The sequence below is a fragment of the Capricornis sumatraensis genome, chromosome 4, assembly GCF_032405125.1.
Source record: "Capricornis sumatraensis isolate serow.1 chromosome 4, serow.2, whole genome shotgun sequence".
In the NCBI taxonomy this organism is placed as follows: Eukaryota; Metazoa; Chordata; class Mammalia; order Artiodactyla; family Bovidae; genus Capricornis; species Capricornis sumatraensis.
In genome coordinates, this window is record NC_091072.1 from 77,605,555 (window position 1) to 77,628,759 (window position 23,205).

The 23,205-nt window shown below is 43.2% G+C and overlaps 1 protein-coding gene across 2 annotated transcripts; it reads right to left on the reverse strand.

The window, feature by feature from the left end:
* Positions 1-1,364: 1,364 nt before the first annotated feature.
* Positions 1,365-16,273, reverse strand: PCED1B (PC-esterase domain containing 1B). Of its 2 annotated transcripts, none has more exons than XM_068971825.1 (2): positions 16,162-16,273; positions 1,365-2,791 (listed from the first exon to the last, which is right to left on the reverse strand). In XM_068971825.1, the coding sequence occupies exon 2, from the start codon at positions 2,738-2,740 to the stop codon at positions 1,424-1,426; it is 1,317 nt and encodes a 438-aa protein (XP_068827926.1). In that variant the 5' UTR covers positions 2,741-2,791; positions 16,162-16,273; the 3' UTR covers positions 1,365-1,423. The 2 variants fall into 2 exon arrangements, with proteins under 2 accessions (XP_068827926.1, XP_068827924.1); XM_068971823.1 differs by lacking the exon at positions 16,162-16,273 and adding an exon at positions 11,838-11,881.
* Positions 16,274-23,205: the final 6,932 nt, after the last annotated feature.

Consider the following 23,205-nt stretch of genomic DNA (forward strand, 5'->3'; position numbering starts at 1 on the left):
GGTAGTCTCACCAGGAAAAAACATACTCCACTTCATCTTTCACTCACTGATTCTTTCAAGAAACAGTATTCAGATCTTACTAAATGCCAGATACTGCACTAGGATTTCAGACACAAAGTAAGCTAAAAACCCTATTTTCCAGAAATCTTATAGTATTTCAGTAGATTAAGAGTGTCTACATATTTCTTCTGTAAATAGCAGGTCTCACTCATGTCTTAAGATTTCATGAACTCCATTTTTGCAGAGTAATGTTTCCTTACCCTCATTGTCAAATTTAGGGATGATCCAACTGAGGACCTATAAAGCAGTCAAGTCAATTCAATGAAAAATCCTATAATCCGGACAATTTTAGTTATGTCCTATTTTGATCATTTTATCTAAGTATTAATATTTCACTATCTAGAGTGAAAATTTCAATCTCAATAATTTTTACATTCCTACAAAACAGAGAAGAGATGGTTGTGGCCACCTGTGCAATTTGCAAGAAAAGGATTTGTGCACTGCGTGGTGCCTTGCAGCTCCTAGTTTTACTCTATGATACATTGCCATTGAGAGCAACTTGTTTTCTCAAGTCCCAAAGTAAAGACTATTAAAGAAATCATTAAGTCACAACCATGCCATCCACTCTGGTTTACATACAAAAAGTACCTGCACATCTAGCCAAGAAACCTCTGGTTATGGAACTATAGAGTTTTGTTTTTTTTTTAATCATCTCTTCCATTGGAAGACCATGTTTAGTTAACTTCCCTTCTTGGTTTGTTGCAGTATAAATCAAGTTTGAAAGTTAATATAAACTGGAAACTAGTATAAACTACAAAGGACTAGTGGAGAAGTGATTTTTCTGGGTGACCTACAAGAAGTCACTCAGCTCCTGGCCTCAGTTTCCTTGTTTGTAAATGTTAAATTTTATGTCTTTAGTTTTCTCAATTCTAAGATTCCATGATTTTTTGAGAATCTCTGGTAAATAGCACCACAAAAAGTTATTATTTCATGTATTTATAAGGAATCAGATCCATTTTACGGAAACCCTCTGGTGAAGTTCCATTTTGAGTAGTTTTGAGGCCATTACCATACAACAGATATTGTCCCTGCTGTTATGAAGTGTTCAATAGAAGGGAGAGGCATCATTAAATACAGACTCAAGAAATCCACAATGACGTTTATGAAACAACTTTTTAATTTAAATTGTATATTTACAAAAAGAAAATAAGCAGCGGGAAGGCAGGAATGATGCCTGGCCACCTCCCACCTGAGGGTGCAGAAAGAGGCCAGGGACAACATATATGCATCAGACTGATCTTCCCTGCCATTATTGATAACAGCAATGGACAAAAGGCTTCAGTGAAGGAGGTCAGTCTATTTGGGAAGAGGCAGCCGATCTGTTCAGTCCATGTGCGTGAGGAGGGAGGCGGCCCAAGTCAGTCTATTGAGGCCTTGGCTCTTTACAGGCTGAGGCCCTTCTCTTGGAAGTTTTAGGCCGCCTTCTCCAGGGCATGTAGGGATCAGGGGGATGATACCTGGGAAAACCCCTATGGACCACAGGGACCCGCTGCTGATAACAGGGTGGAGGGAAGCGGGGCACAGGCGGCTGGGGACAGTACTGAAAGTCACCTTGGACGGCAAATTCTGTTTGGGTAGATGGGGGGACATCTGAATGGAAATAGTTTAAGGAGAATTGATCGGATGGGAAAGGATGGTCTGAAGAAAAACAGGTTTCCTGGGGACAGAATGGGAATGGGGGCAAAACCTGGTGTAAAGGGATGGGATGACGTTGTGGGGACAAGAGCGGAAACAGGGGTGGGCGGGGAGATGGCGTGGGGAGCAGGGCTTGGCGCCCTGGGAGAGGCAAAGGTCTGGGCAGAGGGCAGGCCGGCTGATCTCCGCAGACCAGGGGCTGCCTCTCAAGCCTCCGGCCAGGTCTTCCTCTCCCAGGGCCATCCGTGATCCACTTGTCCACTGGGTCGCGCTGGGGCAGCTCTACCCCCCAGGCGTCGGCCACGTGGGCCAGCAGGAGCTGGGAGAGGTGGCGGTGTGCGCACTGGTTCCAGTGCACTCCGTCAGTCTGCAGGTACTTCCCTGTGTGGCGGCGGAAGTGGAAGTGCAAGTCCAGCACATCGAAGCCGTGCTTTTGGGCCTCGGCAGAGCTGTAGAAATTGGCTTCGATGACATTGATTTTCACGGAGGACGAGGCGAACTGGACCTCGGGCGGGACGAAGCGGCTGGTGATTTTGTCGCCCACGGGCATGGCCGTGTTCCACACCAGGAGGCACGACTCGGACAGCACCTGGCGGAGGCGCCCAAACAGTCTCTCCAGGTTCCGCCGGTAACTAGGCCAGAAGTCCTCCCCGTACCTGGTGATGTCCCAGAGGCACGAGTTCATGATGACCAGGTCCGGGTGGTGCTCGCCGGACTGCAGCTCCTCCAGGACATCCTCCAGGTAGTCGGAGTACACGCGCGTCAGGAAGTAGAAGCGCACCAGGTGCTGGCCGGAGCAGAACTGGCGCACCTCGCGGTAGTGGGTGCCGTTGTGCATGTGGCCCTGCTGGCCCCCCTGCACCAGCTCATCCTGCTCGAAAGTGTGCTCCCCCTTGGCCTTGAGCTGCCTGAGTGTGAGCAGGCAGTCCTTCTGCAGCAGGAGCACCAGATCCTTGTACACAGCCCTCTGGACCGAGTCCCCCAGGACAACCACGAACTTGTTGTGGAGCAGCTGCCGCACTTCGGAGGCCAGCAGGTGGACCATGACGCCCGCACCGCCTAGCTCTTTTCTTTCACTCAGCGGGTCTGCGGAAGGCTAGGACAGAAGGAGAGAGCGCATGGGAGGGACCCACCTCGCACAGGACAGGACGCAGGAAGGTAGGGTGAGGTGGGCCCGCCCGGGGACTGGGCTGGAACTCTGGCCTGGGGCATCTGAAGGGCGGGGCTCCACTACCCTTAGCCCGCAGAGAGGGGAGCCTGGAGCCAGAAGCCCTGGTTGGCCCAAAGGAAGTTTCTGCCTGAGACTTTGAATACCCAGGAAACCCAGGTTCCATGGCCAGAAGGGCCCCGCCCTCCCCAGCTGGAGGTGCAACTGCCAAAGACACCCCATCACCCGGTGCCTGGAGGCAACCTAATAAGTGGAGAATGTAGGCAAACTTTGCAGAGGTTAAATAATGAGGATTATGATTAAGCAAGAACACGGAGTGTCATATAATGTTAGCTGAGGAAGTTACATACCATATATGTGGCCATATCACTGAAATGGTGTAAAATAGATATGCATACTAAGTTGCTTCCCACCAGGCTCCTCTGCCCGTGGGATTCCCTAGTCAAGAATACTGGAGTAGGTTGCCATTTCCTTCTCCAATAGATATGCATAGATAATATTGAAAGAAAATACACAAAACCAGCTTTAAGTAGGATAGTAGGATCATGGGTGATCATAGGTTCATCTTCCCCCGTCTTTTTTGTAAATATACTTTACATAGTCTCAAAATCAATTTTAGTAATAACTTAATGTTTCTTATCAATGGAACTTATAAAAAATAAAATTAGAAATAATTCACAAGTGCTTCAGCTGCAATATTCTTTGTTTTTCATTTGAAGGAAATTGACTTTGGCATAAAAAATATATTGAGCTAAAGACCAATGAGAATCAATAGGAGAGTTCTCTGTCCTCCTCTCATGTATCTAAAAGCGAGATATAAATTTTCTGAGGAAGGTGACCCTTCCCCCACCAAGGAGAGAAGCGTTAAGAAGACAAGGAACTGTCCATACAAAGATGAGTCTGCATAAACAAACCTTACTAAAATAGCCCTTATTTTCCATTAGGGACCCCTTATATCCCCTTCTCCACACTTTATTATCCTTGAAACACAATTCCCTTTGTTCTCTGTTAAAATGGTAATATAACCCCAAGTCTAACTAGTTCTTTGAGTTCCATTCCTTTTCTGTGAACTGTTGTGCACACAGATATTAATTTAAAAACTGTATGCTGCTGGGAGCCAGCACGGGAGATCCCACCCATGACAAGGTCATATGGAAAATACAGAGCCTTTCGAGGAGTTAACAGTTATTAGAATAGTACTGGTGGAGGGTTTCATTGTTGAACCAATGCTTGCTAAACCAATGCTTGCTGCTAAGTTTTCATATTTTTCATTGTGTGCCTGGGAGTGCATTAATTAATATAGTTGATATACAGAAATATAAGTAGTAGCCTTGGTATTAACAACATTAAACCTTGAGTTAATAAATTCTTTTTTTGTTACAGCCCACTGCACCTTTGCTCTATAGGAATGCAACTTTATCTAGTGCTTTCGGAGAATGGTGCCAGACTTTAGAAAAATCACCTTTAGAAAAAAGAAGCTTTCTGGTTGACTAACCTTTATCAGAAAAAAGGGTCATAAAATGTTAACAGGCCTCCAGGCCAGAAGATGATGTAAATCACCTAAGACCTTTGTATATAGAAAGGTATGCAGAAAGAAAGCCTGGTCTTGATAAGGGTCAGGACTGCTGACCCTGCATGACTCTGCATCTTCCATTATTCTCTATGCACAACTTAAGGTATAAAAGCTCCTTTTGAAAATAAAGTTGCAGGCCTTGTGAAGCTTGGTGTCCTCTCCTCTACTTTCTTCACTGCAACATTCATTCTTTCTTTCTCTCCCTGCGACCGCCGCCCTCCCCCTCCCCCCCCCCAGCGGATGCCGTTCATCCTGAGGGTGCCCCTGGACCCTGCTGAGGCTGGACCCCAGAAGTATGCCTTTTCTGTTTATCTACAGTAATTTTATTCACAGGGCCCCAGATACTAACCCTGAGTATAGAGAAAAAGTTTTTTCTTCCCCAGAACACTGAATAAGGTGTTAAAAGTGGTGAAACTTGTCTTCAGAACTTCAGATTGAGTTTATTTCAAGCTGCCATTTACAGTCATATCCACTAATGAATAAAAGCTGGAAACACACTAAAATACTACTAAGTCTCACGTGGGGAGGAACATGGCATGCCCTTCACACACTTACAAAGAAGCTGTTAAAATATGCTGTGAGTTGATATTTGTAGGCATTAGTAAAAATTTTAATAGGTATGGTGGATAGCTATTAATAAATTATACATTTGGTTTTTAAAACCTATACTATTTGTGGTTTTAAATGAGCATGAGCCCAAAAATAAAAACTTGAAGATGGGTAGAGTACAAAAGTGTTCCCCGAAGAGAACAGTTAGAAATATTGGCTTATTTGAATCTTCATTCAGAAACATTTGCTATCAAATGAAAAACTTAAAACCAGGATTTTGCTCATTGTGGTACAACAAAATTAAACATAAGCAAACTCCAAACCCCACTGGGGCTCAGGCATATTCTCTAGTTTATATTCACTTATTCATCCAACTCACTAAGCACTGACTAAATGCTCCACACGGGGCTTCCCCGGTGGCTCAGAGGTAAAGAATCCGCCAACAAAGCAGGATCTATCCCTGGGTAGGGAAGATCCCCCGGAGAAGGAAATGGCAACCCACTCTAGTATTCTTGCCTGAGAAATCCCTTGAACAGAGGAACCTGGCAGGCTCCAGCTCTGCTGCTGCTGCTGCTGCTAAGTCGCTTCAGTTGTGTCCGACTCTGTGCGACCCCACAGACAATGAGCAGTCCACCAGGCTCCCCCGTCCCTGGGATTCTCCAGGCAAGAACACTGGAGTGGGTTGCCATTTCCTTCTCCATTGCATGAAAAGTGAAAAGTGAACGTGAAGTCACTCAGTCGTGTCCAACTCTTAGTGACCCCATGGACTGCAGCCTACCAGGCTCCTCTGTCCATGGGATTTTCCAGGCAAAAGTACTGGAGTGGGGTGTCATTGCCTTCTCCAGCTCCAGTCCACGGGGTTGCAAACAGCTGGACACAACTTAGCAACTAAACAACAATAACAAATGATCCACAGGGGGCATATAAAGATGGGTAAAACGTGGTCTTGCCTTTCAGGAGCAGATCAGATATATTCATTGATAACTGTAATACAAAGATGAGAATGCTACAGTGTTAGCTTAGTCATGTCAGACTCTTGCAACCCCATGGAATGTAGCCTGCCAGGCTCCTCTCTCTAGGCAAGAATACTGGAGTTGGTTGCCCTTTCCTTCTCCAGGGGACCTTCCTGACCCAGGGATCAAACCCAGGTCTCCTGCATTAGCAGGCAGATTCTTTACCATTTGAGCCACCAGGGAAGCCCATAGACAAATAAACAAAGGATGTGAAACTGGTCTGTAAACAGAGCTGGGCTGCTGGGGCGATAAGGAAACATGTCTGTGCACAAGTGTGCCAGGGTGCCTGTTCATGTCCAGCTCAGGATGTGAGTCTGGAGGTCTGCCAAAGCAGAGTGAGATGCAGGCAGAATGGAGCACTTAAGGTGGAACCTTTCTATCTGTATCTGTCTTTGACTGGCTGTGTGATCCTGGGCTAGTCCTTGCCTGCTCTGGTGCCAGGGTCCTCTCCTGTACAACGACAGCCCTGGGTTCTAGGCCAGGCAGGGCTGGTCCTTTGTGCTCCCTGGGATTTGAGTGTGCAGTGAGGAAGAGAGTTGAGAGAGAAGAAAGCATCAGAGAAGGGTTGGAGTAGAAAGGAAATGTGGAAGATGGGGTGTGACAAAGCATCTGGAAGAGCAAGGCCCAGACAGGAGGTGGCCAGAGGCTCTGGGTCAGCTACCTTCAAGTGCCATGGAAACAGAATGAGCAGGTACAGTGGACATTCAGGGATCTTTGCAAACAGGACTCCCCTACCCCAGACCCAAGTCTCCAAAGTGTAAAGTGAAATCTTTTCCCAGTGTTTTCAGGGTTCCCATGCTTGCTCCTTGGAAGAAAAGCTACGACAAACCTAGACAGCATATTGAAAAGCAGAGACATCACTTTGCCAACAAAGGTCCATATAGTCAAAGCTATAGTTTTTCCAGTAGTTGTGTACAGATGTGAGAGTCGGACCATAAAGAAGGCTGAGCACTGAAAAATTGATGCTGCTTTCGAATTGTGGCGTTGGAGGAGGCTCTTGAGAGTCCCTTGGACAGCAAGAAGATCAAACTGGTCAATCCTAAAGGAAATCAACACTGACTATTCATTGGAACGACTGATGCTGAAACTGAAGCTCCAATACTTTGGCCACCTGATGAGAAGAGCCAACTCACTGGAAAAGATGCTGATGCTGGCAAAGATTGAGGGCAGGAAGAGAAGGGGGTGGTAGAGCATGAGATGGCTGGATGGCATCACCAACTCAATGAACATGAGTTTGAACAAACTCCGGGAGATGGTGAAGCTGGGCATGCTGCAGTCCATAGGGTTTGCAAAGAGCTAGACATGACTGAGTGACAACCAGTCTATATGCTACCCCAGTTCTATGTGCCCTCTCTGGGTTGGACTCTGGTCATACTCTGTCCCAGTCCCCTAGGGTAGGGGACACCATTCCTCTCCATTAGAATTCCCTCCCCTAGGGTGGCAGATGTGACAACCGAGTGTAGTCTCCTTCAGCGGTACTGTGTTTACAGGGCCCAATACATTCCTTCTCTGCCTGTGAAGTGCCCTGGACTTGAACTCATGGATGTGAGTCAAATTTGCTGCTTAAAAGTTGTGGAGAATGGAGACACTTAAGTATATTTGTGAAGAACAACGCTCTTCATCTGTTAATTTTCCTCATCTGTAAAATGGGACTTTTAGCACCCACTTCGGAGATTTGATGTGAAGAAGTGGTTAGAACAATGTCCTGATAAATAGGGTGGATATGAGTTACTATTTATAAAACAAGTTCAAGAACACTCGGATAATCATCTGTAAACGAGCGTTACACTATTTGTGCTGTAAAGATCAAATGACAAGAAGCAAGTGAGATTTTGAATAAAACAAAACTAATGTTATTTGAACAGATACCGATGCCAAATGCTTTGCAAATGTTACCCGATTTGTGAGATAAGAAGGATCTCCATGTGTTGGAAGTGGAGTGAGGTGAAAGTCACTTTGTTTAGTCGCTGAGTTGTGTCCAACTCTTTTTGACCCCCTGGACTGTAGCCTGCCAAGTTTCTCTATACATGGAATTCTCCAGACCAGATACTGAAGTGGGTAGCCGATCTCTTCTCCAGGGGATCTTCCCAACCCAGAAACTGAACCCACGTTTCCTGCATTGTGGGCAGATTCTTTATCATCTGAGCCACCAGAGAAGCCCACCAGGGAAGATTTGAAGCTACTGATGGCAAACTGTCCCTGTGGGAGATAGCCCTTAGAGCAGAACTCCCTGCAGTCTGAATCCAAAAGCTCAGGCTCAGGTCAGGGAGCTATTTGAGGGCGAGATGGGAGAAGAGTGTTTCAGTGTGCCTTTAAGCATAGACAGGAAACCCTTTGGGCTTCCCAGGTGACTCAGTGGTAAAGAATCCGCCTGCCAATGCAGGGGACTCAGGTTCAATTCCTGGGTCAGGAAGATCCCATGAAGAAGGGAACGGCAACCCACTCTAGTATTCCTGCCTGGGAAATCCCATGGACAGAGAAACCTGGCAGGCTGCAATCCATGGGGACACAAAGAGTCGGACACAACTCAGCGCCTAAACAGCAGCGGCAGCAACAGGTGATCATTTACTCCGCCTGCTCAGGGGAGATGATCCATGTGACCTTAGGGGGCTGGGGAGCTGCAAGTGAGAACATAGGTGTTGGGCTGATCAAAAAGTTCCTTCGGGTTTTCCAAGGCTGTTGTGGACAACCTTGAAGGAACCTTTTGTCCAATTCAATAGATATAGATGTGATCTCAAGCAAGAGACCTGAAAAAATTAAAGACCTGGGTTTTAGAATAACCAAAACAAATTTCTTAAGACTTCAGAGCCTCACAGTATTTGAGAAATTCTGGCTGCCTTGTATGCTGACCAGTGAACCTAACCCACCCAGATACTGTTACAAGGGCTTAGAGCCAAAATCAAGCAAAAATGTCCAGCTAAGAATTTCTTATTGTTCTTCTGCAATGTAACATGCAGATTGGACTGTAGAAAAGAAGGGAGGAGGAAGTGACTGGGAAGAAACATTCCAGTTAGAAGCTGAAACTGAAAGGAAATTCATGAAATTCTTGATAAACTTCCTGTCACAACTGTAACAGGATTAACAAATCAGGCCTCCTCAGGACCATGGGAAAAAAATCATTTAAACTAGGATGTCAAGCATGAAAAACAAAACCTAACAAAAGCAAAGTAATTTTTTCGGGGGTGGGGTGAATGAAGAATAATTTGTAGAGCTGAATCTTCTCTGGTCTAAAAAAAAAAAAAGTTGGCAAGTTTCATTTTCAAAGCTCCTTTGATTTATAAAAATGAAACAAAAAAGAGATTTAAAAACTATCAGTTCAGTGATTTTTTTTGCCCTAAGGGTTTTTCTTTGCTTCAAACTTGCAAAAACTTAACAGCTATTTTATAGATTAATTAACTCATTCATTAAGGAATTTATTGAGAACTAGATATAATGCTAGGTGCAAGGAGTAGATATAAAAAGGCAGTCTCTTTCAAAAGGATGGGTAAGAAAGTAGACACATAAAAATATCAGTTAGAACTGATAATGTAAATGAAATATCAAAGCTGGTATGAAGACTCAAGGAGGAGGGAAGAGGAGATAAATGGATGATCAGTGCAATCTGTGAGTCCAACCTCAAATTAAAATCGATTTTTAAAAGAGTTTTATGATGATTCCTCAAATTTTAATTGTAAGCAGTTCCATGTTTTTCTGTTTTCAAAGTAAAATTTGGGCTTTGGCTAATGCTCTGACAGAAATATACATTATTAATGGCTACTATTGATGCTACAATAAATTATTTTGAGGCATCTTGCTTAGATTTCTGTTCGGGGATAATTAATTTTTAATGGCTTCATAAACCATCATTTATAAATCATTGACTATTGCTTTATAACTATCACAAACCAAACACACAGCATTTGTTTTTTTATTAATCAGTGTGTTGTAGAAATTAGGTTAGTCTTTTTTCTTTTCTTATTGATTTTTGGTAACAGGAAGAATGGCAAAGATATATGGGCCAGTTACTCCAGAGACCCTACGAAAAAGTCTTAAATCACAGAGGTAATCACTAACAATTAGGATGCTGTTTTGATTAGTTGTAGACGTACTTTACCTAGTTCAGAAGTTTCTTGCACATGACTAACCATCTTAACGCAACATTGTACTAGGCATATTAAATAGATCTTGTTCTCCTAACTGCATTTTTGGTGATCAAATCTATGTTTGAACTATCCAAGATTCCCTTAAATGTTAATAGAACAGATAGTGCAAATAAGAAAATTATTTTTTGTGAGCTCACCTGTACAGCATACCAATTCTTGATATTTGTTTAGTTTTCTAAGTGGAATTTAATCTTGTCAAAAATTAAATTGGTATCATGTCAAGTTTTCAAAGGAAAGAGAAAAGCAAAAGATCCAAACTTCTCTTCTGAGGACGGGATTTCTCAAGAGGCTGACCTTTTGATTTGGGGCAAGTTACTCATCTATAAACATGAAAATGGAAATCATGCAGTCCTATTATTTTAAAAAGTGGTTTTAGGTGAAATTTTTAAAGATATATGGAAGTACTGTGAAATACTATGATAAATAAAGCAACAGAAAGTTGTTTTTCAAATAGTAACCATTGCAAAGACCGATTTTAATGCTGCACCCCCACCAACCACATGTCCAATATAGGCCTTAGCTCTGCAGTTCATTAATTCAGAAAAAATATAGAAAACACTCTGTATACCTTGGTCTGTGAAGCTGTCCTTCTCTAAGTTTTTGGCTCACATCCTCCAACAGCCCTCATGGTTCCTCTGCCCCATCCCAACACGTTTGTCACTTGGCTATTCAGTTAGTTTACGCCACAGCTAAATATCAGAAACTTATGGTATAAGTGGAAAATTGAATTTAGAATAATGATCTTCAAACTGGGCTCCACATAACCATTAAATTCTCCTTGTGGAGGCATGAATCTCTGTGGACACATTCAAATTTGTATCCATACCATCTTCACTGGGCCACAAGCTTAATTTGTGATTTTTTTTTTTTTGGTAATAAAAATATCAACAGAAGAATTGCACACATTTGAAGAGTTTGAAAATTGCCAAGTTTAAAAATCCTTAAGGCAGCATATTTTTCGCATAGTAGTAGTCTAATATAAAAAATTTCCTTTGGACTATACAAAGAAATGCAGGAAACATCCTTTATGAATGAAATCCTCACTATTAGGTTCATAGTACCTGATAGGCAGGTAACTTCTATAAAAACAAGGAATAAACTATGGAGACTTTATTCAAAGAGCCCCACTAAACAAACAAATTCCACAAGACTTGTGTTTTACCAAAGAATAGTGTAAAGTGAAAAAAAAAAAAAGAGCAAAAAAAATCAAAGCAATTCAAATAAACAAAATATGATTTCAATCATGTACAGCCATTGACAAACTTCCACATTCTGGTCTCGAACCATTACTTAAACCACATTTGCTAATTCACTACCTATTATTCCTTTAACAGGAATGAAAGATACTGAAAGGCAGTGACCCCACTTTCACTTCCAGCAGATGACAAAGTCAAAAGTGGACTCTGGCCTTGAACAGCCATGTGTTCTGGGATGGCTTCCCCCACCCCCACCCCTGCGCCACAATTTTTTCTGTTGTCAAACAGGGGTAATAGCCCCCACTTCACTCAGTAATAGTGAAGATGAAAGATCCACGTAAGCGTCCATCAAAGGCTTAGGACAAAACCAGTCTTTTGCATTAGGCACCTTTAAACCTTTAGCCCAACCCCTCCCCTGCTAAGGGCAGCTGGCTCTGGCTCCCTCCCTCACACTTCAAACCCACAGCTCCTCTCCTCCCTCCAGCAGGGGCCACGGGGTACCTCCTCAGGTGTGAAGGCGATCCCTCAACTCAGCGGCCGGTCTCCTACATCCCCGGGCACTTTGCTCCAGGAGGTCCCTCAGAGAGGGGAGAATTATGCATTCCACGTTTTCTTCACTCTCCCTGGGCTGGCTCCTTTCTTTAAACCTTAAACATGTTCTAGTTTCTTGCTTTAAAAAAGGAAACTTCTTTGACTCCACCTCCAGGACAGTCCTATCTTTTGTTTCCACTTCAAGGCCACTTTTTACAAAGTTCTTTGAACTGGCTGTGTCTGGGTCCTCACCTCCCACTCACTCCTCCGTTTTCTTGAAATTTGGCTTCCAGCTCCACCAAAGCGAAGAGACGTTTGTCAGCAAATCCCCAACGATTTCCTTGTTCCTTTCAGCGGCTGCTTCTTGGGCCTTATCACATCTATAGCATTCCTAGTTCCCCGGGGCTGGGGCACTGCGGAAGATTCCCCTCTGTAACCCTGCCCGAGAGTCCGAAACCGTGGCCGCCCGTCTCACCTCCCCCAGTATCCCTTGTGAGTTTCTCTTTCTCTGACGATCCCCAAATGTCGGTCTTTCTCAAGGCCCACTCACTGCCTCCCTGCTTCTTTTCTTCAGCATTCTTTCCCTCGGTAAATTCACCCACGCTCTCAGCGTCCACCCGTAAGGTGAACAGAAAGCCCTCTTTGTCCCTCCCAGTTCTGGTTTACCTCTGTTTTTCCAGACTAATTGTTGATCGCCACCCTTCCCCTAAAAGTCCTGGTTAGGATGGAAACAAATGATATAGTCCCCATAACACTTACTATTTCTATGCAGAAGACTCCGAATTGGGGCCTTAAAGCACAGAGGCTGAAAAGGTGGGCCCTCGAGTCAGTCCCCTGGGTTTAAACTCTGCTCCACTGCTTTATTAGCCTCTGAGACCCTGGGGCGATAATGTAATCTCTCTGCACTTAAGAAATTTACCTACAAAACAGGAATACCACAACTGTCTTCTTTTAGAATCAAGGGTTAAATGAACACATGTGAAGGCCTTTGCATAAGGTCTACCACATTTTTAAGTGAATAAATTTAGCTTTCTCAAACTTGTCTCCTGAGTTCCCGACCTTCTAGTGCCTAGAATAAGGTGAGTTCAGGTGAGAGGGGGTGGGGCAGGGGAGGAGCAAGAGGTGACTTAGTCTGTGTGGGCCTTTTATCACTTGTAAATTCTCTGGATACCACTATTCTCCCATCAAACTGTGGCTGAATTCCTCACAGAAGACTCCTGTGACCTCTGAACAATCCTTCCAAAGGTAAATATCAATCATCTATGGGAATGATGGTGGTCTATTTTTCTGTGCACTTTCAGAGAACTGCTAATATAATTTATACTTAATATTGGCTGGGGATAACTTGGTGGAAATAAACTCTGCTTCTAAAATGCTTGGGTCAAGTCATTTTTATTTTTCATGACTGTGGCCATTTCCACCATTCCTAAAACATCAAAATTCTTCAGTGACAACTTGGATATGGATCAGCTCAACAGTTTCTTGGCAATTAAAAGGAAAAAAAAAAAAGATGTAACTTTAGAAACTACTTTAGGAATGAGAATGTTGCTATATATTTTAGGAAACAGCACAGTTTCACCTCTTTTAGATTTTATGGCAAACTTTTCTATTTTCCATAGATTTCTCATAATCCCTAAGGAAGTGTGTCTTACTTTGATTGCAACTTTTCAAAATAGTTTATTTTATACATGTTTTCTCATATTTCTCAATTTCATATATTCATTTTCATCTGATACACTAGCCTAACTGCAACAGTTTGCATTTATAGACTTTGTTTTTTAACCTAGGAGATGATCCTTCCTTCTGTGCATCTCTCCAAAGCTTGTGGATGAATTGCAGAGCTCCTGTATACCCAGAGGGCTTTTTCTTAGGTGTTCCCTAACCCCTCCCTCTCCTGAAATTCTGTTCCTTCTTTAAGACCCAGTTTAAAATACAGTTCTAAGAGCCTTCTCTGTTTCCAGAGAGAAAAATTCCCTCCTTCCTCTGACAGATACCTCTGTTTAGCCCTTGGTTCTGGCTTCTCTGGTGGTTCAGATGGTAGAGAATCTGCCTACAATGCAGGAGACCAGGGATCGATCTCTAGGTTAGGAAGACCCCTAGAGAAGGGAATGGCTACCCATTCCAGTATTCTTGCCAGGGGAATTCCATGGACAGAGGAGCCTGGCGGGCTACAGTCCATGGGGTTTCGAAGAGTCGGACATGACTGAGTGACTTTCTGCTTTATTGTATAATTACCTGTCCATGTGTCTTCCTACTCCAGTACATCCTAGTCCTGGGAAGCAGAAATGGGTCTCACCTATCCTTGTTCCCCTCATGGACCAGTGTCTGAGGCAGAATATGGTTATTACCCATTGAGCATTTACCCCATGCAAGGCCTCTTCTATACTCACGGCCTAGTGAAGAAGGAACTATTATACCCATTTTACAGGTGAGTAAACTGAGGCTTGAAGAAGTTATGTCAATCATCCAAGGTTTTACAGCTGCTGAGGAGACAGCACTCATCCCTTTTGGAATGTGACTTCTGCTTGATTAGATAAGCATAAGGTTTTGTTTTGCTTCTTTAGAGGGAAATATGGCTCCAGAGCCTGAGCTTTTAACCTCAGCTATACATATTTAGTGAAATAAAGAGGAAAAAATAATTGTACCAAAAAAAAGTTGCATGTAGTTTTCCTTTTTTTTTCCCTCTGTTGATAAACAAAGCAATGCTGTGTGCATAGCTTTAAATTTTTCTTTGTGAAAACAGGACAAGTATGAAGTCAACCTAGTTGTTTTTTACCACTTATAGTTAGCAATTCCTCTGAGTGAGTCAGTGGGAAAGTCAGGGCTGCACTAAAGCTACATTTGTCTTTCAAATGTTTCTATACTTACATTGACTACTCTAGATTATAACTATTCTAGATTCAACGGTTGAGTAAGAAGTTTCCGTGACTGTAAAGGGGGGGGGGTGGGGGTGCTAATAATGACAAAATTACTTTCAACTGATGAACAGGTTGGATTCTGAAAATTCTGTCTCCAGGAAGGGCCACAGAAGCCCATTTAACCAACGATGAGAGCACTAGTCTGAATCAGCAGGCCAAAGGTTTCTGCCACCACCAGTGCTCACTTTAGCTCTGTGTGTTTAAGCTTGAAATCGGAGAAATGGCCCCTATGTTCCTCTAGGGAGATTGTCCAGAAGAGCTTTTAAAATGATATTATTTTATTATTGCTGTTGGTTTTATTTTTAGACAATATTATCTAGTATTCAGATACTAGGTTTCTATGGGGAACAAAGGTTTTGAATGGGAAAATGGGATTCTAAGAGCCAGTTTCTGCCTGCTCCCTACCAACACTGTTTGGTAGAGGGATCTGGAAGCTCTGGGTCCCCACTGCTCTGTGTGGGATTTCCCTAGGTTTCAAGCCCAAGGCTGGGAACAAGAGGAGGGACCAGGTGCAGGAAGGAAGAGGGCCAAGGGAACTGAACCCACCACCACACCAGGCCTTTCCCATGTCATGCTTCCCTCCCTTCAGATCTAAGTTTGGGCCTAAGAGTTGTTCCTACTATGTGTTCAACAGAGGTCTTAGCTTATCCCTTATCCCTCGGTAACAAAACTAATTCAACAGCACTGCCTACCTCAGGGTTAATTGTGGAAATGAAATGCTCTGTAAACTCCATGGATGTTAAATGTTATTCTGAGTCATCTCAGCATATTTGGGGGATGGGACTTAGCAGTTACAGAAACTGTCTGGTGAAATGTTTTATCTTATTATTTAAAAATCTAATATATTAGTTAGTGACATTGTTTAGTACCCTCTGAACAGTATGTTCAGTGTTTTGTCTCCTCTATTTATTCCTCTGAAGACCTGGATAAAATTGGTACTTCATTTTCTCTGTTTTACACATTCAAAAATTAAAAGATTGAGTCATCTGCCCAAGGTCATCCATTTTATAAAAAGCAGAGCTAGGAGTCATAACTGATGCCAAGCCTTTGTGGTCAACCACAACATATAAGATTACACAGACAATAGAAGCACCATCTCTTTTCTCCAGTTCACAGCTCACAGCTCACTGTTTCTTTGCACTGTATGCTTTTAGAGGTTTAGTGGCTTATCAGTCACGCACCCTTATTAGACAATATTACAATGATAACAGTGGTCTCTTTAGGACTCTTCAGTTGTGGAGGTGGGGTAGAGTAGACTAGGATGGTGATTCCTTCCTATACATTAACTGCCCCCAAAATGAGGATCCTAAGAAAGGCTGGTCAAAAATGTGAATTAGTAATGCTTAAAATAAAATGGGAAAACTGAAAGTACTTACTCATTAAAGTAACTGGTGATTTAGAAATGTACTTCTCAGTTGGTCCTAGATCTTTTTTCCCTAGAGAGACTCCTTTCTCTGCTCGACGTTGAAGCGTCAGGTGGGAGAGCCCAGAACCTGGGCTCAAGGCAGATAAATTCACCTCTGGGGGCTGCTCCGTCTGTGAGCCAGCGTCTGGGGAGAAGAGGCCATTTCCGGTGGCATCTGGAGCAAATGACACAAATCAGCACTTTCTTGCGTTAGGAAGTGGAAGACTAATGACCGGAGCTTTAAGAACTGGGCAAATACGGAAACAAACTGGTAAGTAAATCAAACTACAGCTTCTTCCTGAAATTTGGCTCTTAGCTTGCTTTCTTTCATTTCACATTTCTAAGTAATTTGGGTGTAATGTCTATTGACTCTATTGACTCTTGCTTTGTTTCATTTTAACAATTCAAATTCTGGGTTCTTATCAACCTTATTTGTGTGGTTTGTTCACAGCTGGGAAAGCTATTAGAAGGGGAAAGGGGGAAAGACAGGGGACTGGAAGCAGAAGTGAGAAGCGAGATAAGAGAAATGATGAGAGGAAGACTGGTCCCTTTTCTAATTAATTTTTTAAAGTCAGAATCCTGAATGTTTGTATGCGGGCATTAGAGTTTACAAGCCACTTTCAAATCACTTCCCTTGCTCCTCCCACCTCCTGTGGGTGGAAGGATAGACCATTCCGCAGCTGCAGAAAGCAAGGGGTCTCAGCCACAGGCCTCTGGCAAACACAGAGTGGCAAAGCCTCTCCTGCTCCACTGGAAACCAGCAGGTGACAGGAAAGGGAAGTGGGAAGTGCTTCTCTGATTGATTAGATAAGCTCAGAGCTTTGTTTTGTTTGGGAAGGATCTGACTTGGAAGAGGAGTATCACTTCTACAGATGCCAACAGGAAAGAGAAGGAAGAAATAAATCAGAAAAAAGAAAACAAAAAAGAGGAAGTGAAGTTTTAGAAGCCTCCCAGTAGCGAACCTTTTAAAGTATGTCAAACACTTTAGGATATGGTATCTCTCCATTGCTTTAAATGGTGCAAGATAACTAATGAACAAGAGTAACAGATTCCAAAATAATGCTGAAATAATGTCCTTCATCCCTAGATTTTTCTTTTTTTAAATTCTATGTTTCAGGTAAATTGGCCTATTAAGTGATGCGTTTATCTTTTCTTGAAAAATACTACTTGACTTCACTGACTGCTCAATGTATGGCTTAAAAATTAATCCCACACATTATACTTTGTTTTTATCCTGTTTTCTATAGCCACAAATCAACTTATTTCACACTTTCCCCATGAATTTAATTACAATCATTATTGTGTCTCAAGGCAGGGCTGTACCTAGAACCCAACTGATAACTTTTGTATTTTAAACTTCAGAGTGGCTTGTGACATCACTTTGAAAATGTGCCATTATTTGATTCTAGCTATTCTACAAATGAGTTGCAAATCTAACTTTAGTATTTTAAAATTCAGAGTAATTTGTGATATAACTTTGAAAACTTGCCATTATTTTGAGTCTAGCAATTCTGTAAATGAGTTGCAGATCTTTCCAGTTCTCTAAATTCCAGCTAGTGTGTACATGGTGAGAATAAAAGAACAATTTAGAGGATGACTAAAATTCACATAATCATCCCAAGACCAGAGAACAGAGGAGCTGTAATAATGCAAATGCTAATCTCACTTGTACTCTTTAAATTCAAAATGAATTTTTTTGAGACCAAGCAACAGATTATTTCCCACAGATTTTCTTACTTCCAAGAACTTATTATGATATATGGAGAGAGTTACAATTGCTGTTCTGGCCCCATTTCATGTTCTATAGCTCAGTGAGCTGGCTTTCTCACCCAGCTTTTCCCTAAAAGATAATGAGAACTATGCATGTATAATGTTTTACACTTAAAATGTGCTATCTCACAATAAATCTTAGTTTACAAAGTAAGGCAAGCTCACATTCTCTTCACTTTGCAGATGGTGAAACTGAGGGCCTGGGAGAGCTGAAATGACATAAGTCACCTCGATGGGTCAGCACAGGATGGAGCACACCTGAGTGCAGGTGGTCATCTTCACGGCCCTCTGTGGGGGAAGTCAGACAGGGCACACTCTCCTCACTGTCATCCTTATACCATTTTGCTTGTTTCTAGAAGCTACTTAATGCACAGGGTGCAAAAGTTCAAAAGGCGTATGAGTGAGAAGTGTTCCTCCCTTTCTTGTTCCCTAATCCCTTGCTCTTCTTTCTAGAAACAATACTATCACACCTTCTTATCTATTCTACCAGAAATATTCTCTGCAGATATTCTATATCTTTCTGAAATATTTTATTCTCTTTTTTCCTTTTGAAAGAGTCAACTTCCATTTTTATTGAAGGCTCTGGAAAAAATACAAACGCCACTTAGAACCAATGGTAAACTGCAAAAAATCTGGTAAATCATCCAGATTGTTGCAAGCCCTGGGTTTGGCCCTGATATCCCATCTGGGGATCACTCGGAAACCTTGATCTTGATTTGTGATGTGGTAATTGCATGTCTTTTGACGGAGAGGACTGGAGCCAGAGCGATGATGCTGTGACATAAAGTGAACTGCCCGATGTCTGACTTTGGGGCCAAACAGACTTGGGTTTGAAACTTGATTCTTTCACTTTGGGAGTCACTTAACTCCTCTGTGACGCAGCGATTTTCTCATCTATGAAATAAGGATAGTAATAACCACTACATAGAGGGCATGGGCTTAATGAGAAAATAGATCCAAGTACCAGGTACACTGCCGTGGATAGTAAAATATATCTGTATCATTAGTTGTGGCTCATTTTATTGTCTTTCTTTCCCTCATTCATTCAAAATAATTGTGGTAAGCACTGTACAAACTGCTGGGGAGAAATCACTGAATAATATGTGGGGGAAAAAAACACCCCAAAACCTTGCCCTTACTGAGTTGATCCTTGTGTTGGGGGAGGCAGGCAACTAAAGAGCAAGTGAAATAATATGTTAGATAAATGAGAATAGGAACATGATTGCTGGATGGGGCGAATATAAGGACTGTGGGTTGGAATTTTAAATAGGGTGGTGACGGGGTTCATGACGCTCTACCCTAGAATGCAGCACCTTGACATGTTAAATATTTTAAGCTGAAAGAATGTGAGAAACAGCAGGTACTTAAAAGACTCTGACCACCACCCCCACCCTTCCCCACCCCACCCTGAAGCAAGTCTTAAGACCCTGTGGGGGAGAAGCTCTCTCCATTTAAGAAAGGAGCATCCTTGGACTTCCCGGATAGCTCAGATGGTAGACAAGCTGCCTGCAATGCAGATCCCTGAGAAGATTCCCTGTTGAAGGGAATGGCCATCCACTTCAGTATTTTTGCCTGGAGAATTCCACAGACAGAGCAGCCTGGGGGCTACAGTCCATGGGATGGAAAAGAGTTGGACATGACTGAGTGTCCCACACATACACAGCATCCTTATCTCTGAAGACAAAGGGACTCCGAGGAATTCCAATAAACAGGGCTTGCTAAGTTCCGTCAGTTCACTGCCCTTAACTCTCACCCTTTGTCCTACTGATCTTCAAATCCAGTTTGAAAACATTCAGGCCTATTCAATGGATCCGAGTTTGAACAAACTCTGGGAGATAGTGAATGACAGGGAAGCCTGGCATGCTGCAGTCCATGGGGTCGCAAAGAGTCAAATAGACTGGGTGACTGAACATCAGCAAGAATCCTCCCTTTGGGTCTTAATTTCTTTAGAAAGGCTAATTTGTAACTTTTCTCTTGTTATTGTCTTTTGTTACAGAGATCCTGCTAAAAACAGTGCAATGGAGGTAAACAGCCTTGGTCTGGAGGAGGCTGCCTTGAGAAGCTGAGGGGGGGTGGGGGCGGATAGAGCAAACCTTGTGGAAATCCGGTGGGAGGAACACCAAGCAGAGAGAACAAGGAAATGAATGTGACTGGGCTGGAGAGAACAAGGGAGGAACATATAGGAGATGGACTTTCTTCACACAGAGAAGAGAGGCAGATGGTGAGGGAGTCCTTGGGCCTAGAAAAGAAAACAATGGTCTCAAAGGCCCTTGCTGAATCATCTAACTTCGGGGAAAACACTGAACTTTAAGTCTTGCCCTGATGCTCCGGGACTTATCACCCTCTGCCCAAAAGCTCCCACTGCCTGTTCAACTACAAATGCCATCTCAACTGAAGATTACTGAAAACGTCCTGCCCGACTAACATTTCCCTTATCGCTTCCACAAACCTCCCTTTAAATATGAAGCCTCCCTGATCCCTCTCATACTCAGCCTGGTCGTTAGGCCGGCTGTCACCCCTCCTTGCCTGAAGGGAGGTAACCTGCCTCTGTTGAGGTCGTCTCCTTTTCTGCCTCGGCCCGAACTATACCTGACAGATGGGAATTCCCTGGCCGTCCAGTGGTTAGTTAGGACTCCGTACTTTCATGCTGCGGGTGCGAGTGAGGGCTTGGGTTCCATTCCTGGTGGGATCCTGGAGAACTAAGATACCATAAGCTACGTTGTAGGGCCAGAAAAACCCAAAAAGTCAGGGAGGGGGCGGATTAAGGGTTATTGAAAGGACTTGGGCTGGTTATTTGAAAGCCATGGTGAGGGGCTTGAGCAGAAAATTAACAGCCACCTTAATAAGACTGGGATGTGAGGGAAAGCAGGAAGACCAATTAAGGAAGTTACCAAGTAATGCAGGAGTTGAGGCTTAAGCCAGTGACATTAGCCAAGGAATGAGAAAGTCATTCTGGATATATTTTGAAAGCAGAGTTGACAGGATTTGCCTGTGGAGAGAGGATGGGATGTGAGAGAAGGGGGGAATACACAGCTAGCTCCAAGGCTCTTGGCCTGAGCACAAGAGGGATGAAGTTACTGAGATGGAGAATCTCTAGGAGAAACAGGTTTGGGGGTGGATGGCTTGTTCCCTTTGAGATTCCCGACTTTGCACATCTAAAGTCAGGTGTAGGGTGGGGATTTGGCACTGGGCAGAAAGGACTAGCCAGAGAGCATTTGGGTTGGGTTTGGATGCTGTTGCCAATGGAGATGGTTAAGCTACCGAAGAAACGAGGTCTGAGAATTCCTGGGAGGTCAGGAGGAGGAGAAGGAACCTGGAAAGAGCCTGAGAAGAAAGAGTCAGTGGCAGCAAGAAGAAAGTATGAGGTCCTGGAAGCCAAGAGGAAAACGTGTTTCAAGGGAGGAAGGATGGTCTCAGTCAGAGATAGGTGATAAGTCAAGTGGGATGTTTGACCACTGGCAGGACATTGGGTGACCTAGACAGTGTTGGGGACAACTGCTGATTATAGTGGTTAAGAGAATGAGGGGAGAATTAGTGGCAATGCCACCCTGGAGGAGTTAAACTGTAAGTAAAGGGAAACTAAAGATGAGGGGAAGTGGGGGAAGAGAAATTTTGTTTCTTTTAAGATGGGAACAACAGTAGCGTGATTGTACGCTTACAGGAATGATTCCATAAACGGAACAAGATGCTGCAGGAGGAATGGGAGAGAATTCTGGAGCCATTCCCTTGAGTTGGTGAAAGGACTAGCCTCTAGGGCCCAAGTGGAGAGGCTGGCCTTGGATAGGACAGTGGACATTCAACCAAAGAAATGCCAGGAAAGACACAGGATGTGGTGAAGGTGCCACAGGTAGGGGTTTTCCTGATGGCTCTTTTCTCAGGGAACCAGGCAGCAGGGTCCAGGTCACCAGCTGAGAGTGAACCTGGGGAGGGTGGTATTAGAGGTCTGAGGATGGGGAAGTGAACGTGAAGTCAAAGTCACTCACGACTGTTTGCCACCCCCATGGACTATACAGGCCTTGGAATTCTCCAGGCCAGAATACTGGAGTAGGCAGCCTTTCCCTTCTCCAGCGGGTCTTCCCAAACTGGGGTCTTCTGCATTGTGGATGGAAAAGAAGGCATGAAATAGTCATCTGGGGGACGAGGAGGCTGTCTACTAGATAGCATGGGGCCCCACTCAAAGCTAGGAGCCCTGACTTGGATGGGCTTCCCTGGTAGCTCAGATGGTAAAGAATCCACCTGCAATGTAGGAAACATGGGTTCAATCCCTGGATCAGGAAGATCCCCGGGAGAAGGAAATGGCAACCTACTCCTGGGAAATCCCATGTACAGAGGAGCCTGGCGGGCTACAGTCCATGCTCGACAGGGGTGTTTGGTTTTTCTCTAGTCTGTTTCAGCCACATAGGTACAGGTACAGAGTAGGCAAAAATAATATTTAGTCAGATTGGAGTTTTGCCTTTCTGTTTCTGTTAATGTGCCGTTACAAATTTATAATTTGTTTTAAACCATAATTTATTTAAAAGCAAAATCACAAAAGCCCAATATTATAATTTAGTGAAAATATTCTGAATATAACGGCAGAAATGATCTTTAATAGTAAAAATTTTTAATAGGTCTGGTGGCAGATTAATTTAGACTTATCTCTATATGAGCCATTGTTTTATCTACAGTTTCTATTTTAAGGAACACTTACTTTTCTTATCTTATTGGAATGGAGTCTTTCAGACAGGCTAGAAATCAACCCACTAAATACTTATAAATGCACTTATTTCAGCCAGCTGGCATGGCGTGTGTCTGTGTACAAATCAATGACTGGCCACCTTAAAAAAGAGGACCAGATTTGGCAAACCAAAACTCTATGTGTTTTCTTCACTTGTATGACTTGAAACAGTATACATTTTTGATCATTTCTCCTCAAATCATTTGCATTTAGCACTTTCAAGCACAAGAATAATTTGTTTCTTTGGTGGCATAAAGTCTTCTCTGAGAGTATGTTCAGAATTTTGAGACTGGATCAAAACTTCTCATGAGTTGAATTTAGTAACTGAACTAATTTCTGCACTAATTCAGTACATGCAAGCTTTTGCATTTTAGAGGAGCAAGGCCAGAGTTGCTGTAATTTAGGAGCTTACAGGTTGACAAGAGCCCAATTGGTGGTTTCACCAGGATGGGAGAGGAATGGAATTTATAAAGACCTCATTCTGTCAGGATTGCCTTAACTTTTCTGCAAACCTTCTTTAAAATTTTT